Below are 16804 nucleotides of genomic sequence, written 5' to 3' on the forward strand. Positions count from 1 at the left end.
AGTCCAAGACACCAGATGAAAGATACACATCTTGTGAATCCAGCCATCATTTCTGATTTTTAAAATGTTTTACAGGGAAGACACAATATGTAAATCTATTAGCTAACCACGATAGCAAAAGACACAACTTTTTTTCCCCACCATTTTTTTCCTGCATAGGTAGCTATCACAATTTCGACCAAATAAAGATATAAATAGCCACTAACCAAGAAACAACTTCATCAGATGACAGTCTGATAACATATTTATTGTAGAGCATATGTTTTGTTAGAAAAATGTGCATATTTCAGGTATAAATCATAGTTTACCATTGCAGCCACCATCACAACTCTCACCAAAGCAACTAGAATAACTACAGAGACCAACGTGAATTACCTAAATACTCATCATAAAACATTTATGAAAAATACACAGCGTACAGCAAATGAAAGACAAATATCTTGTGAATCCAGCCAATATTTCAGATTTTTTAAGTGTTTTACAGCGAAAACACAATATAGCATTATATTAGCTTACTACAATAGCCAACCACACAACAGCATTGATTCAAGCCAACAATAGCGATAACGAATAAACCAGCAAAAGATATAAATTTTTTCACTAACCTTCTCAAACTTCTTCAGATGACAGTCCTATAACATCATATTACACAATACATATAGAGTTTGTTCGAAAATGTGCATATTTAGCGGCACAAATCGTGGTTATACAATGAGAATAGTAGCCAAGCTGCCAACAATATGTCGGGAGAAATCTTGGGAGAGGCACCTAATCTAATCAGTAACTAAATTTAAACTTGACTAAAAAATACAGGTTGGACAGCAAATGAAAGATACATTAGTTCTTAATGCAATCGCTGTGTTAGATTTTTAAAATTAACGTTACTACGACATACAGCGCGCGTTAAAGCGAGACCGCACCGAAATTAATGGCGGAATATGAGTTTTACATTTTTCAACAGAACAACGAATTAACATCATAAATAGTTCTTACTTTTTGATGAGCTCCCATCAGAATCTTGGGCAAGTTGTCCTTTTTCCAAAAGAATCGTTGCTCGGTTGTAGATTGTCGCCTTCAACTTTGGAATTAGCAGTAAACATTAGCCATGTGGGCCAGACGTGCCCAACTCACTAGAACGCAGCACAAATAAATACCCGAAAATCGCAATATACTGATATAAACTGATATAACTCACTATCTCACTATTTGCTGACATCCAGGGGAAGGCGTATGCAGTGCATCTCAACCAATAGAAGACATGCAAATTAATAAACCGACCTCAGAACAGCCTGCAGATTTCAGATTTCTCACTTCCTCATAGGAAAATTGCTCCAACTCGAGTTCTCTTTTACTCACAGATATAATTCAAACGGTTTTTAGAAACTAGAGAGTGTTTTCTATCCAATAGTAATAATAATATGCATATTGTACGAGCAAGAATTGAGTACGAGGCAGTTTAATTTGGGAACAAAATTATTACAAAGTGCAAACAGCACCCCCTATTGAGAAAAGGTTAACTGACTCGAAGCAATAACATCGTGTGCATGTTTTTTGATAACAGCCGAGTAAGACAGAGACAGGACCCCAGTTAGAATTGGAGACGGTGACAATGATGTACAGTTGAAGACGGAAGTTTACATACATTTTAGCCAAATACATTTAATCTCACTTTTTCACAATTCCTGACATTTAATCCTAGTAAGAATTCCCTGTTTTAGGTCAATTAGGATCACCACTTAATTTTAAGAATGTGAAATGTCAGAATAATAGTAGAGAGAATGATTTATTTCAGCTTTTATTTCTTTACTCACATTCCCAGTGGGTCAGAAGTTTACATACACTCATTTAGTATTTGGTAGCATTGCCTTTAAATTGTTGAACTTGGGTCAAACGTTTCGGGTAGCCTTCCACAAGCTTCCCACAATAAGTTGGGTGAATTTTCAGTTCTGCCCACAAATGTTCTATAGGATTTAGGTCAGGGCTTTGTGATGGCCACACCAATACCTTGACTTTGTTGTCCTTAAGCCATTTTGCCACAACTTTGGAAGTATGCTTGGGATCGTTGTCCATTTGGAAGACCCATTTGCGACCAAGCTTTAACTTCCTGACTGATGTCTTGAGATGTTACTTCAATATATCCACATAATTTTCCTTCCTCGTGATGCCATCTATTTTGTGAAGTGCACCAGTCTCTCCTGCAGCAAAGCACCCCCACAACATGATGCTGCCACCCCCATGCTTCACGGTTGGGATGGTGTTCTTCGGCTTGCAAGCCTCCCCCTTTTTCCTGATGGTCATTATGGCCAAACAGTTCTATTTTTGTTTCATCAGACCAGAGGACAGTTCTCCAAAAAGTATGATCTTTGTCCCCATGTGCAGTTGCAAACTGTAGTCTGGCTTTTTTATGGCGGTTTTGGAGCAGTGGCTTCTTCCTTGCTTTCAGGTTATGTCGATATAGGACTCGTTTTACTGTGGATATAGATACTTTGTACCTGTTTCCTCCAGCATCTTCACAAGGTCCTTTGCTGTTATTCTGGGATTGATTTGCACTTTTCGCACCAAAGTACGTTTATCTCTAGGAGACAGAACACATCTCCTTCCTGAGCGGTATGACAACTGAGTGGTCCCATGGTGTTTATACTTGCGTACTATTGTTTGTACAGATGAACGTGGTACCTTCAGGCATTTGGAAATTGCTCCCAAGGATGAACCAGACTTGTGGAGGTCTACAATTTTTTTTCTGAGGTCTTGGCTGATTTCTTTTGATTTTCCCATGATGTCAAGCAAAGAGGCACTGAATTTGAAGGTAGGCCTTGAAATACATCCACAGGTAAACCTCCAATTGACTCAAATAATGTCAATTAGCCTATCAGAAGATTCTAAAGCCATGACATAATTTTCTGGAATTTTCCAAGCTGTTTAAAGTCACAGTCAACTTGGTGTATGTAAACTTTTGAACCACTGGAATTGTGAAGCAGTTAATTAAAAGTGAAATAATCTGTCTGTAAACAATTGTTGGAAAAATGACTTGTGTCATGCACAAAGTAGATGTCTTAACCGACTTGCCAAAACTACAGTTTGTTAACAATAAATTGATGGAGTGGTTGAAAAACGAGTTTTAATGACTCCAACCTAAGTGTATGTAAACTTCCGACTTCAACTGTTAAGTCCTTTCTCTTTCGGGACTGTTTTCGGGCTTTTTACCATAAAAGCGTTGAGCCAAAGTTGTTGACCGGATGAAAGGAAGAAGTTTGGCTACCAGCCAAAGCATTAGAGGAAAAGACAAGCCCAACTTCTTGAGATTTTAGATAAATACCACTTCATGAAGTCGTGGGAATTTGAGGATGCTCCAAAACTGAAGAACAAAGATAAATTGACAGACTACTTTTTCCACTCTCACTAGGCTATTATGGGGAAGTAGGCTACTTTGTTTATTTAGAAATTCGGCATGAGTCTACCGAGTGACAACAAATAGTTAGGTTACTTACAGGAACATGGTTTATGAGACGCTCGCAGGCCGTCACACAAACAGATGTTACTCACACCACACTGTCTGACATCACCCGTCTGCTGCCCGTCCACGAAAACCGCGCACTAATTTCACTTAAACGAGCTACTGGACATTTTATGAGACCAACTATCGGATATGGCGCATTAATGAAATAAAGGAACAAACTGATTAGACTGTTCAGCGTGTGTCATCACCGCACAGAGAGGAAATTAAAAATCTTACCCACTGCATTGGAGTCATTCTCTCTGACCCCTCAGACAGTTCACCTTGGCACAGCCAGGCATCATCATCGAGTGTGGTCGTCATCTGCTTCCTAAGCAATGGAAGCACCATCGTGCGTATGTTATGTCTATGTTGGAATAACCTATTAATCACACAGGAAATATGATATTTCGGAAATCGGGTTGATTGACAGGGACCCCCGCTAATTCCATAGTCTAGTAACTGTTGAGTCATCATTCCAGGGGTTGACTGTCGCCACCTTGTGGTCCTTTCATTCTGGCACCCCGGGTACAAAATGAGTCGGACATTCACCTTTCCAGACCCTGTCTAGCTGTTGAGTTGTGTGGTACAATCAAAGTAATAAAAAAACAAGGACAAAACAGCCGTAACAAAGGAAACACACTATGGACAGATCATAGGGTACCAACATTTTATTTATAATATGAGGACAGTTAGAAATAAAATACACATGGTAAAACAGTTTTCTTCATAGTGTTAGTGTTTACTTTGGTATACAATCTAATGTTCTGTGACAATACACATTTACTATATTCTTTATATGAGAATATCTGTGAGCATCCAACCATCCAGTATAAAGCTGACCTACAGGGATATCTTCTACATAATAACATTGTCATACCATCATTTATGCTTCATTTTGCAGAACTTTTCTTTTTCAGGCAACCACTGCATTCAGGCAATGTGTTACAAAATAAAGAGTGTTTAGAGAACAGTAAAATAACAGTTGTATTGTCTTACGGTTAGATAACTATTACATTGTGTTATGACTTTCTTTTGACAGTTGCCATTCCTCACACCAGTTGCCATTCCCCACACCAGTTGCCATTCCTCACACCAGTTGCCATTCCTCACACCAGTTGCCATTCCTCACACCAGTTGCCATTCCTATCCATTGCATCTGTCTTACGACAGAGGGTTCAATATAGGGTTAATTTCAAAGTTGCTGAGATGGATGAGGTTGCCCCTAGATGCTGATCAAGGGTCAGTTTTGTGTCTTTCTCCCTTCATGGTTGAGGCGGATGGTGAACTGATCCTAGAACTGTGCCTAAGGGTAGCTTCTACCCGGAGCTCAACTGTCCAGCGCTCACAGCCTGGTCCTCTGATTGGCTGGCAGCTCATCCTGGTCGAGTCCCCATAGGAAGTTGCGCAAGCGTGTCACTTCCTTTTGTAGCTCGGGGCTGGGGATTGGCTGGGAGAGGTCCAGCTGAGGCGTCTCATTTGGCAGGATGAGAGGGGGGTGGTCCAGGAAACTTTCGAAGATGTCTTGGACAGAAAAGCATGAATAGAAATTTAGTGGTCTGAGATTCTTAGGAAGAAATCATACCCCTTCTATACATGTGTACAAACAATGTTCGGAATGTCTAAGGGCTGAATCCTGATTTGAGATCACAAATATTTTCTAATTGACATAAATGCATAATTTACATGAACATTCTACTTATCTCAAGTTTGCAGTTGTATCTAATGTTGTGTTCATAACCAAGTTGGAAGTTGTGAAGTCGTAAATACCAGTTAGATGCATTCACATGCTTTAAACTCATTGAGAAACGCCGATTGGCTAATGTCCAAAAAGCTTCATCAACCATAATCTAAAAGTAGAGCTATCATGCTTGTAAACAAATTATAGTGTTCAAAAACCATATTAATAGATTGCTATTTATAATTTATGTTTTGTTGTTACATTTAACTACTGAAAATGCTGTTATAGAAGTCTATTTCTTAGTAGGTGATGTCAGAGGTCAGAATGTAGGAGAAGTCAGAGCTTAGGGGTGATAGACGAGTTTCCCACTAGTAATTACTAGTTGGAGGACAGTTCACACGGATATTTTCCCTGTCGTATATGGTAAATACTACCTTCCCACTTGGTTATGAATGCAGCATTAGCTCCTACATAATGACCCTCCAGGACTCCCAACTCCTCCCCTCTCGTGTCTCACCACCACTGAGCTCCGTCCCAGGGGGAGGGGCCCAGGAGGCCGGTGGGGCTCTGGCCGGTCCCAGCTTGTAATGGGTCAGCAGATGGTACAGCTGGGTGGGGCTTAGCAAGGCGTGGTCCTCCTGTAGGCTGGCCCAGGATGACTGGCGGGGGAGAGACAAGTGAACAACCAATGAGCAACAAAACAGAGAAGGAGGAAAAGTGGACGATATCAGCAATGTCTACAACTGAGATGGGATGCCAAATCTGAAATCTACCCCTAGCACCTTGTCACCTCTAGATTACCCCTTATATCTGAAAATAACTAAATGGCTGTGAACAAATTAATGGAAAAACGTGTCTATCTAGCTTCCTAGAGCGGTTATCATACAGTTTATACCTATCTGATCCAATCAGCTTTAGGAGAAGGCATCAGGAAGTGTCTAGAGGTAGGGGCTAGGGGTGGATGTGTGATAAGTCAAATAGGTTTAGAGGAAGAACAACACAACAACAAAAACAACGAGACCAAAACATGATTCTTTATCCAGAATGTTTTGTTTTGGGTCATTATCTTGCTAAATCGACTGATTGTTAACTGGCTAAACCAGCATTATTTTTACCTGGATGAGGCGGGTCTTAGGGACGCACAGGAAATTGACTGTGACGGACAGCTTCTTCAGGAACTCAGAGGCGATATCTCCAAGTCCCGCGCCCTGCAGCCAGTCCAGAACCAGGTCCAGGTTTGTACGGATCTGGACCGCTCTAGACCAGGAGAACAGACCATCTGAGAGAGGGAGGGAGTGAGGGACAGAGCGAGAGAAGAGGAAGATGAGACAGAAAGAGATGTAGTGTGTGTGTGTGTGTGTGTGTGTGTGTGTGTGTGTGTGTGTGTGTGTGTGTGTGTGTGTGTGTGTGTGTGTGTGTGTGTGTGTGTGTGTGTGTGTGTGTGTGTGTGTGTGTGTGTGTGTGTGTGTGTGTGTGTGTGTGTGTGTGTGTGTTAGTGCACATCTGAACCAGGGTTGGAAAGTTCAAGTTATTTCAGAGCCGCACCCAGATTCTCTGTCTCGCTGTGCTTGGTAGCGCGCATCCCCTTATGACCTCTACACTAAATGGTTCGTGCACAAACAATGGCTTGTGTAGCGGAAAGCAATTTCTGCATGTGTAATGTGGAACCCACTTAGCTCATGACTGCAGCTTCCTCAGACCAACCCCTGACCTTGGGCCCCAGTATGACCCCTGCCCTCTCACCTCTCTCCAGCAGTGTGTTGAGCAGGGAGGTGTTGGTGAAGAAGAAGAGGTAGCCGAAGGTTTGGGAGGTGAGTGGGGGGGAGAGGCAGGCCTCCCGGGACAGCATCAGGGAGCAGCGGTACACCTCCACCAGCCCAGCCACCGTAGGGGGGAGGGAGGACACGTCATCCCCCTCTCCCTCCCCTCCACCACCCTCACCCCCATCCATCTCCCTTGCCTCATCTCTCTCCTTCTCTTTCTCCAGGCTGGAGAAAGGGTTGTTGTCCAGGAGAGCTGGGAGGAGGGAGTACAGCGTCTGACAGAGACAGAACGACAGAGAGAGATGAATTCATGTATTGATCGGGATATAATTATGTACGGTAACTGGATTGTGTCTTGAGTATGAGGTAACTCAACCTCCCTCACCTTTGTGAGGTGGTACACGCACTGTTGGAAGGTGTGCATTATCACGTCATCAAGCTGCGCCAGGGCCTCGGAGCAGGTGTCCAGGTCAGCTGACAACACCGGGTCACCAGGAGCTGAGGGTAGATATATATGCATTAACTTCTAACTACTGTCATATAACTACTGTTATTGTAGAACAATCAAAAATATATTTCACTTTCTCAATGACGAAACTAACTTGTTTTGACTACTGTGGGGCTAAATGATGATAGCAGGAATGTCACACAGGAAGAGGAAGACAGGGAGACACAAAGATACAACGGCCGTGTGACGTCAAAAAGAGAGACAAGGTTAATATGACAAAATGCTTTTCTTGGAGAACGAAGCTTTTTGGCAGATGATCGATGGTGATCTGCATTGATCAAGAGGAAACAGACTCTTATGACACGGGTGTCTCACCCTCAAACTCCCAGTCTCTCTCCATGGCCTCAACTTTGACCTGGAAGAAGTTGAGGAGCTCTGTGGCATTGGACATCCAGAACATCAGAGGTCGAAGGTCAGAGGACAGCTTCTGTGCACTGGGCGCACTCAGTTCAACCTCCTGCTCTGTGGAACTGGGCAGACCAGACCAGAACACACACAGTGTTATAGAAGTTGTTGTCACTATCTATTCATCTATCTCAAGGAGTTACAGCAAGTCCTTGATCTATTTTAATGAGCATGCAGTGACGGGGTTCAGTAACACTTTATTTGGGGCGGCAGGTAGCGTAGCGGTTGGAGCGTAGGACTAGTAACCGAAAGGTTGCAAGATCGAATCCCCGAGCTGACAAGGTAAAAATCTGTTGTTCTGCCCCTGAACGAGGCAGTTAACCCACTGTTCCTAGGCTGTCATTGAAAATAAGAATTTGTTCTTAACTGGCGTGCCTAGTTAAATAAAGGTTAAATAAAAAATTACATTTGGATAGTCCATCTGCAGATGCTTTACAGACTGTCAGTAACATTTCAACTAACTGTCTACTAACCCTAACCCTTATCCTAGCCCTTATTCTAAACTTAACCCTAACCGTAAACTTAGCATGCAGTTACTTATCAACAGATAGTTTGTTGATAATATGACCATATGTAGGGCATCTACAGATGGACAATCCAGACTATCCAAATAAAGTGTGACCCAGGGTCCCACTACATCTGATTACATCTGTTAACTGCTATTCACTTGGGATAACATCTGCTAAATGAACATTAATATTAATAAATATTTGTGTGCAGTATTAGTTTATCAGTATCATATACAGTTTATACTTTGTGTAAACGTCACATATTTTAATCATGAATCCTTGCATAATGCTAAATAGTATCTGCATGTTCAACACATTATTTACAGACACACAAGCTGGACAATCAGTGCTCTTGATTCCCCCTAATACAGCCCTAAGGGAAGTTCCAAACACAGGAAACAGCTGAAATATGACGTTGAGCAGAAATGATCTTACTTTTGCGTGGGATGCTTATCCCCGAATTCCTTAATGTTGTCCTGTAAAAAGAGTTGGAGAGGGAAGAGAGGATATGAGAGGAGAGACATGTCTCGGCTTAGTGGCAGAGGGGGGAGGGGGGGTGAGTTGGGTTACAAAGTCTGGACAGGCCACCAGGACAATTACAACACAGTTTCCAGAAGGAAGTGACATCAGCTCATCCCCTGTTCTGTTCATCTACAGTGACAGGCGTCTGTCTGTCTGTCTGTCTGTCTGTCTGTCTGTCTGTCTGTCTGTCTGTCTGTCTGTCTGTCTGTCTGTCTGTCTGTCTGTCTGTCTGTCTGTCTGTCTGTCTGTCTGTCTGTCTGTCTGTCTGTCTGTCTGTCTGTCTAAATGAATCCCTGTTCACAGCCTACAGTGTTTCAGAGAAAGACATGTCAGTCTGGGGCTGGCTTTATAACCCTTTACAATCCTATTTTATCTGCTGTGTATCTTTCTCTGTCAGTCTTGACTGAGCTATGGCTAGTTAGCGTTATTACAACTGAGATGATCCTAGACAGTCTTTCAAATGAACTCACCCAAACGATCCCTTTGATCTGATTGGCTGCTTTCAGCAGCAACTTAGGCGTGAGGACAGGATCCAGGTGTTTGGAGGCGTGGTCAATCATGATTGACAGGAGAAAGGCTGGGGCTAAAGGCCCGCCCTCTGAGTCTGGAGAGGAGTTCTTAGAGATTATCTCCTGATGGAGAAACAGTGGCTTTAATTTATAGTCCTGTTTCAGCTCATATGTACCCATTATCAACCAAGAAAGTAATATATGTGGTAACAATAGATACTTTAAGTTTCAGGTACCTCCCCCTACTTATATAACACAGTTCTCTACTCTAATCTGTAGCAGACAGGTAACAGACACAGTGGTGTAACTAACAGACACAGGGGTCTTTCTTCTCTCACCTGTAGCAGAGCGTCAGTGTGGTGGGGCTGGAACCGCAGCAGAGCCTCAGTGGACCCCAGGTACTGCCTCAACGCTTCCTGTCTGTCCACCAATCCCGAGAGGCAGCAGGTGGAGGGAACGTCAGCTTGCCAGGGCAGCGCCAATGCAAGCGGAGGGGCCGGGGTCACGCGTGGGTCACGATACAGGAAGAGGAAGTGACCTCCTATGCCAACCACGTCCCCAGGTTTAAGCACCGCCTCCCGGTAGAGAGCTTCTCCGTTGTGTGTGACAGCTCCTCCTCTGAAGGGACGCATCAGAGCTGGGGGGAGAGAGAAAATAGGTTGATTAACTAGCAACACTATAATTGAAGTTCTGCTCATAAACTGTGTCTAGTGGTAGGATCTCTAGAGATTGATTGTGGACATGGAAATACTGTAAAATCAGGTGTCAACGTGTAGTAAGGAATTGTTACGTCTTTGGATAGATGTAAGCACATATGGAAAAGGCTCCCTATTTTGCAGGCACTTTTCTGTTTGTTCAGGTCTGCAAACATCACAGGAGTGGGGCCAGGATTTAGGACTAGGGTTGTTTGTGGACCCGGCCTACCTTGCCCAGAGGGAGCGTCGGGTACGGCTGAGTCTCTCCTGACCAACAGGTGCCTGGCCAGCATGTCTGGAGCAGAGAGGAACGTTTCCACCTTCAGAGGCCTCTTCCCCTTCCTCTCCCTTTCTCTGTCCTTCTCTCTCTCCCTCATCGTTGGCTTCCGCCCAAACACGTGTGTGTGCCCTGCCATGATGTACAAAACAAAGTCCTGTAGAAAACACAGAAAACACACACAGAGGAGAACGGAAGAAGGAAATAAAGAAAGAAAGAGAGAAGGGAGTCTGTTATCATCCGAAGGACATGGTTATGATAAGGGGACATCTTGGAGATCTTAAGTTGTGCGGAGGTCAGGAGATAAGGAATGAAGTGTGTCACAGTTTGCTACAATGAAGACCTGTGTGAGGTCACTGTGAGAGATGGAGTGATGTACACAGTGGGGTTTTGTGTGTCTCCAAAGGTATTGTGTTGCTGTAAGTCTGTTTTGTGCTCAGGGTTGAATGGGAGAGGCTGGGGAAGGGTTGGAAACAGTGATGGTATGTGGCGATTAGGGGAATGCAGGTATGATGTCATGTTCAGGGTGTGTGTGTGTGATCATCTGGGAGGCGCAGGTCTAACCTTGCTCTGGTCGTAGCCCTGCAGCAACAGGAAGTAGGGTCGGTCCGTGGGCGGGAGGATCAGGCTCTGTGACATCACTTCCAGGTCGCAGGCTGAGTAGTCTTTCTCCTCCTCTACTGCCTTGTCTGCTTTGTTCCTCCGCTCCACCTCGTCTCTGACCTTTGACCTCATCATCTAAGACAGAGGGAGGAGTCTTTATGGTCAGACTGCTGCACTGCTGAGATTAGGTGGGGTTGCCCTGTTGCTATCATGTTGCAATATGTGTTGAAACATCCTCTCATCCTCACCTCTCCGTGCTCCAATGGAGCTATCATGCTCACAATGTTCTTCCTGTCCTGGAGTCCTGCACTGTTGTTAGGGTGGTTTCCGGAGCGACGGGGGTCATTGCCAATGTGGTTTCCTTGGCGACGCCTCAGGCTGAGGTTCATGTCGCTGATGCTCCTCCTGAGTTCCGAGTTCCGTCCTCGATGACCTCGCTCGCCCTCCTCAGCCCCGCCCCCCGACTGTATGCGGCTCCGCCTCCAACGTACACCTGTTACCACGACATCCAGACATATCATTAAAAGTAAAGAAACTACATGTTTCACTGGATGACTGTAGGAAACCCCAGATGTAAGAGCTGGTCATCTAGAGACACTATATTGTCCTTTTACCTGTGTGGTTCTCTCCTTCCCTCTCTCGCTCCTTCTCTTTCTCCCTCTCCTCTTTTTCGTAGTCGTCCCGTCTCTGGATCTCAAAGCGGCGTTCAAACCCATCCTTGGGCCGCCACATGTCCACCAATAGCAGTGGGCATTCCCATTCTGCCACGCCCCTACGACACTCTGTCTCCCATTGGACGGCTCCATCTGGTTGCTGGATGGGCTTTCCAATGACATCACACAACAGGAAGTCTTCCGGGCTGTGTTTCTGTAGGGCTAGGAGAGGGAGGCAGGGCGACCAGGCTAATTATTTTTCCTATGAATATGACTTGCATAAACTGGACATTATTGCTCAATTGAGGTGTTCACAGCTGTGGTTTATTTACTGGAACAATTCTGGCTAGGTGCCTGACTTCATGGTGCAATGATATGTGTCAACAAGGAATATGAATACCAGTAAGCCACTGGCCCTTTCTCTACAGTTACTGTCATTTCCCGTCCTTCTGCTATGGCAGGAATAGGCTACATACTGAAAGTCCCAAAGCTTTTGGCTATAATAGTTATTGTGTGGTAATCATACAATAATCTAATCCCATGTTTATCTGTACTTTCACGCCTCTCTTACATGAATCCCTGTACTGTACTCGGTCTGTACTCTCTCTCTCTTTCTGCCTCTTACCTGCATCGTCCGTCTCCTCCCTCTCTCTCTCCGTATAGCGGGTGATGACCTGGGCGATGAGCTGTTTGGCTGTAGAGTGGGAGGTGGCCAGTAAAGAGCGGTAGTTAGCCCCACTAGACAGAGCATCCCCATAGATCTTGATGAGGCCTGGGGCTGTGGAGGAAGCAGGGGGCAGGTAGTGGTGGGAGGAAGGGGCAGCAGAGTGGGCCCACACCTCCCTCTCCTTCTCTCCTATGGCCTTGTCTCGATCACTGTTGGAGCGCCCCCTCAGGAAGAGGTGGGAAAGACGCTTGGTGCGGGACTGGGGCCCGGCTGGACGGGGCCGGAGGAAGGCCGGAGAGGGAGAGGGGGATGGGGGAGCGAGTGAGGGGGTGGAGATGGAGAGGGAAGAGGAAGGGGCAGAGGGGGCCTCGTGGAGGGACGCTGCATCAGAGCTGGTGGTGGACCTAGTGAGAGAGAAGGAGAGGAGGGGGAAAGAAAGAGAGACAGGGGGAGTAGGGGATGTCAGCTGTGAGTTATGGTTGACAGAACTGAACATAGACAATATTAACTGCTAGAAAACGGTCACAGGATTCAAGGAACACTGCATGACATGTGACACATGACCATACAATCAAATCAGTCCATAACGAGCTGTTCTCTTGGTTAATTTATTGTATGCAAAAACATGTCAGACACTTAACTTGACTGTGGCTGGAGATATAGTGAGGAGGACTGAAAGATAAACAAACTGAATACAGAACAAACTGAAAAAACAGCGAGTCGGCAGACAGACACAGACAGAAAGACCAACCGAGTTAAGAGACCTGGGTTGATGTGTGACAGACAAACAGACTGAAAGACCAACCGAGTTAAGAGACCTGGGTTGATGTGTGACAGACAAACAGACTGAAAGACCAACCGAGTTAAGAGACCTGGGTTGATGTGTGATAAGTTGATTAGTTGAGTCAGATGTGTTACTGCTGGACTAGAACAAAATCGTTGAGAATCAACATTGGACTAAGTGACATTGAGGTACTGTACATAGGTAGCAGAGAGACTGACTTGACAGAGACGGCGCTGGGCCAGCGGCCCCCCAGCTTGGCAAAGTGTTTCCTGGGAGAGTTGATCCACAGACCCACAGGGAAATGGAGCTTCCTGAAGCGAGGACTGTCAGTCCCCTCCATCTGATCCATCTGAGAACCAGAGAGAGAGAGAGAGAGAAAGGTATTGTGTAATGTGAGAACTCAAAGAACACAGATCAAATGTTCATAATCTTTGAGTTAATTAATTAAGATGTGTGTGGACTATACTGTTAAACATTCTATTCATGAGGGCCTGAAAGAGGCCCTTGATATATTTGGACAAAAATCAAAGGTTAAATCATCAGGGGGAGGAAGACTGACCTTTTCCTCCAAACAACCCAACTGGGGGTATGTAATCCTAAACTTGTCAAATAATGACATCATCATCATGAATAGTTTAAGGTCATCATCATGAATAGTTTGAGATCCTCCGGATCCTTGTGGAATTGTTCATTGTTACACACCAAAGGAATTTGGCTGTGGAAATGATTGTTGCCCCCCATTGGTAAAAAAATAAATATATTTTTTGAAAACGGTAGATAGGTTACACTTGGCTCAAATCATCTCAAATTCTACAGCACTGTAAATTACATCTTTGTCACAAAGGTACTCTAAGTTGAATGTGTGTCATTCCTCCTTATCCAAACAGGAAGTGTGTTGTACAGGCCTCAGATACAGCTGTCGTGTTGAAAGGGAAATCCCCACTCTTAAGGTCACTACATGTCTGTCGCATCAGCCTTCAACTAGGAGTAGAATGAAATTACTCGTAATGGTGGAATGTAGAGTTTTGGGAGGGAAAACTGTGCTTAGGGACAGCTTCTACTCTTCTAAAAATTAGATGTGTCCAATTTTTTTTAATGTAGAACGGTTCAAATTTGAACCCAAATAATATTTTTTTCATTGTTATTTTTTAAATTAAACTTTCTATAATGCAATGTTGCAAAAGAAACAGCAAAAACTTATCAGCAACATTTTACTGTGGAAAATGATCAATATTGTGACCTCTAACAGCTTATCATGGATGACAGCTCAAAACTTAAAGAATCTCATGGAAAAGTAATGAACCAATGCAACACAATATGCCCTCTACAATAAAAGCGTACTTGAAAGTACTTACCGAGAACGACTGCAGTTCCCTCTTCGTATAAGTGTTTTATTAGTCCTTCTCAACAGAAAAAAATAAAATTGTTAAAAACAACTTCGTATTTTCCTTTTTCCCCAAGACAAAAACTCCATTTTCAAAACGTCTATCTGCGCCACAGGTATCTCTCTTTCTCTCGAACACGTTCTCTTCATCAATATATTCTCTTTTTAAATCAGAACATATTTTTCTCCACTTTCTCTCGTTTTCTTTGTGTTTTCTGTCTGTCTTCTAAGTAATGGTGGTAAGGGCTCCTTCTCTCTCTTTCTCTGCCTCTGTGGGTCTATAGATAGAGAAACAGGCCCATTGTTCTAAGTGACAGAATTTCCTTCCTTCGCGCTGGACAACACCTATATCCTGAGAGAGAGAGAGAGAGAGAGAGAGAGAGAGAGAGAGAGAGAGAGAGAGAGAGAGGGGAAATGGGGAGATTATTTTGTGATGCACACACTTGCTGGCCCCTTGTACCCTCCCTGGACATACTGTATATACTGTACATACACACTATAAAGAGATAAGACTAGGAATAGAGATTGGGGGGAGGGGTTAATCCAGCATTCCCCTGTCTCCCCCAAGCACACATGCACACTCGTGGACACTGGTCGGATTCCGTTAGACCATTGCCTTTGGCAATAGGGTGCTTAGGAGCGCTGGGGTTGGGTACGGAGAAGATTGGGTGGGGGGGTGGGGGTGGAGGAGGGGGCGAGGGCTGGGGGGACAGTGAGAATCTGTGATTAATTTGGACAACTAATTACTTTAACAAAGCCACTCAGAGAAAATAGGTTTATGCTCCCAGGATAAAAATGATAGCAGTCAGTCAGAACGTATACCTTTTGTCTAGTTGTCCACAGGAATGTTGCTTTTTAAGTGTAGTCCAGAGTTCAGCTCTTTGATAGTCCAACAAATTTAATTGTAGTACATCAAGAAACAGGCCTATAATGTTTTCTAGAAAAGGACATAATTTGAGCAGCAGGTTTTTGCTGAAAAGAGGAAGAAGGAAACAGCGAGACAGGAAGTCAGAGAAAGAGGGACACCTGTGACCTCTGACCTTGTCTACAACAGGAAGATGGTGACAGGAAAAGAGAGGACAGGCAGGGAGAGAGGGGGAGCAAGAAAAGGAGAAAGAGAGAAAGTTACATTGGATTCATCATAATATCTGAACCAATAGGCTAAGGCTACATACATCCCTTCCACTATAATAAAATATATAGTTCACACTATCCATTCTTACAATGTGTTAATAAATGTACAATAAAGCTTGAAACTATGCAACTGAAATTATAGGCTATTACAGGTACTACCAAAACACACAAAAACTAGACGCTTCCTTCGAAATGAGACAGTGTGCCAAACCACACAGCGTACTTCCACTGAGAGGTAGTGAGCTCGTCCAGACACTCTGAGGTCTTTGGTTTGGAGAGGTGCTCACAGACAGGGATGGCCGGGTGACAGCAGCCTGTGAACACTCCTTTGCGTCATGGAGTTTCTTTGTTTAGTTTGCTTTTGGCGCGCGGTTGACAACTTATCCCCCTTTCCAGGTAGGTAACACTCTGTGGGTTTTCGTTGGAATAATTGTCAACTAAAAGAATGACACTTTAAACTTGGCACTGTTCAGTTGTGGGCCTGCACAATATTCTCTTCCTTGTTCTCTATCTCTTTTCTTTGGGAACAGAGAAGAGTTAGAAGCTATTTATCTTTACTATTGTTAGACATACTGACACAGTTGCGGGGGATCTTTTTTAGCCTGGGCAAAGCTTTATTACAATGTCCATTTTGGGCTGGTACTGTGGGCCCTGTATTTTAGAAACAATACAAACAAGCTCTTCTCACAGCCTACATTGCTTACAAATGTGTGAGCAACTTTTCTGAGCAAGACAACGCTGCTGGAGGACAGAGATTTGCAGAGGTTTCTAGATGTTGAGAGGGAGGGGTAAAAATAAATGACACAGCATTGGCCATCCTGTTGATTTGAGGCAGGAGATCAGGCTTTTGATTTGGGACAGGATCAGGTGTTTTTGTCCGGGGCTACAACAGAAAATGTGCTGTTGGGGGTAATGGGAGACTGGCGTTGGGAAACACTGTACTAGGCTATCACTGACATGTTTGACATGATCTTCTTCGTGTAAATAAATGATGCAAAATTCAGTGATTACACTTCATATGGCTTAAAAATCCCAAAGTGATTCCCATAATTTATTTGTGTTTCTAATCATTGTTTATAGGCAATAGAGAAGGAATTATGCATAAAAACCTGGGAAACTGACTCATTCCTTTTCTCATTTCCATGCCATGGTGATTCTCATTCCCATGCCAACTTTTCTCATTCCATGCCATGGTGATTACGCTTGCTCGTCCACTC

The 16804-nt window shown here is 43.9% G+C and overlaps 1 protein-coding gene across 1 annotated transcript; it reads right to left on the reverse strand.

The window, feature by feature from the left end:
* Nucleotides 1-4149: 4149 nt before the first annotated feature.
* rasip1 (Ras interacting protein 1) lies at nt 4150-14733 on the reverse strand. Its single transcript, XM_038994849.1, has 16 exons — nt 14425-14733; nt 13288-13418; nt 12244-12689; nt 11580-11840; nt 11214-11458; nt 10927-11100; nt 10315-10519; nt 9729-10027; nt 9352-9513; nt 8795-8835; nt 7761-7915; nt 7323-7435; nt 6918-7212; nt 6290-6453; nt 5692-5833; nt 4150-5017 (listed from the first exon to the last, which is right to left on the reverse strand). Exons 2-16 carry the CDS (start codon nt 13416-13418, stop codon nt 4839-4841), a joined length of 3012 nt encoding a protein of 1003 aa, XP_038850777.1. The 5' UTR covers nt 14425-14733; the 3' UTR covers nt 4150-4838.
* Nucleotides 14734-16804: the final 2071 nt, after the last annotated feature.

The sequence above is a fragment of the Salvelinus namaycush genome, chromosome 5 (genome assembly GCF_016432855.1).
Source record: "Salvelinus namaycush isolate Seneca chromosome 5, SaNama_1.0, whole genome shotgun sequence".
Lineage (NCBI taxonomy): Eukaryota > Metazoa > Chordata > Actinopteri > Salmoniformes > Salmonidae > Salvelinus > Salvelinus namaycush.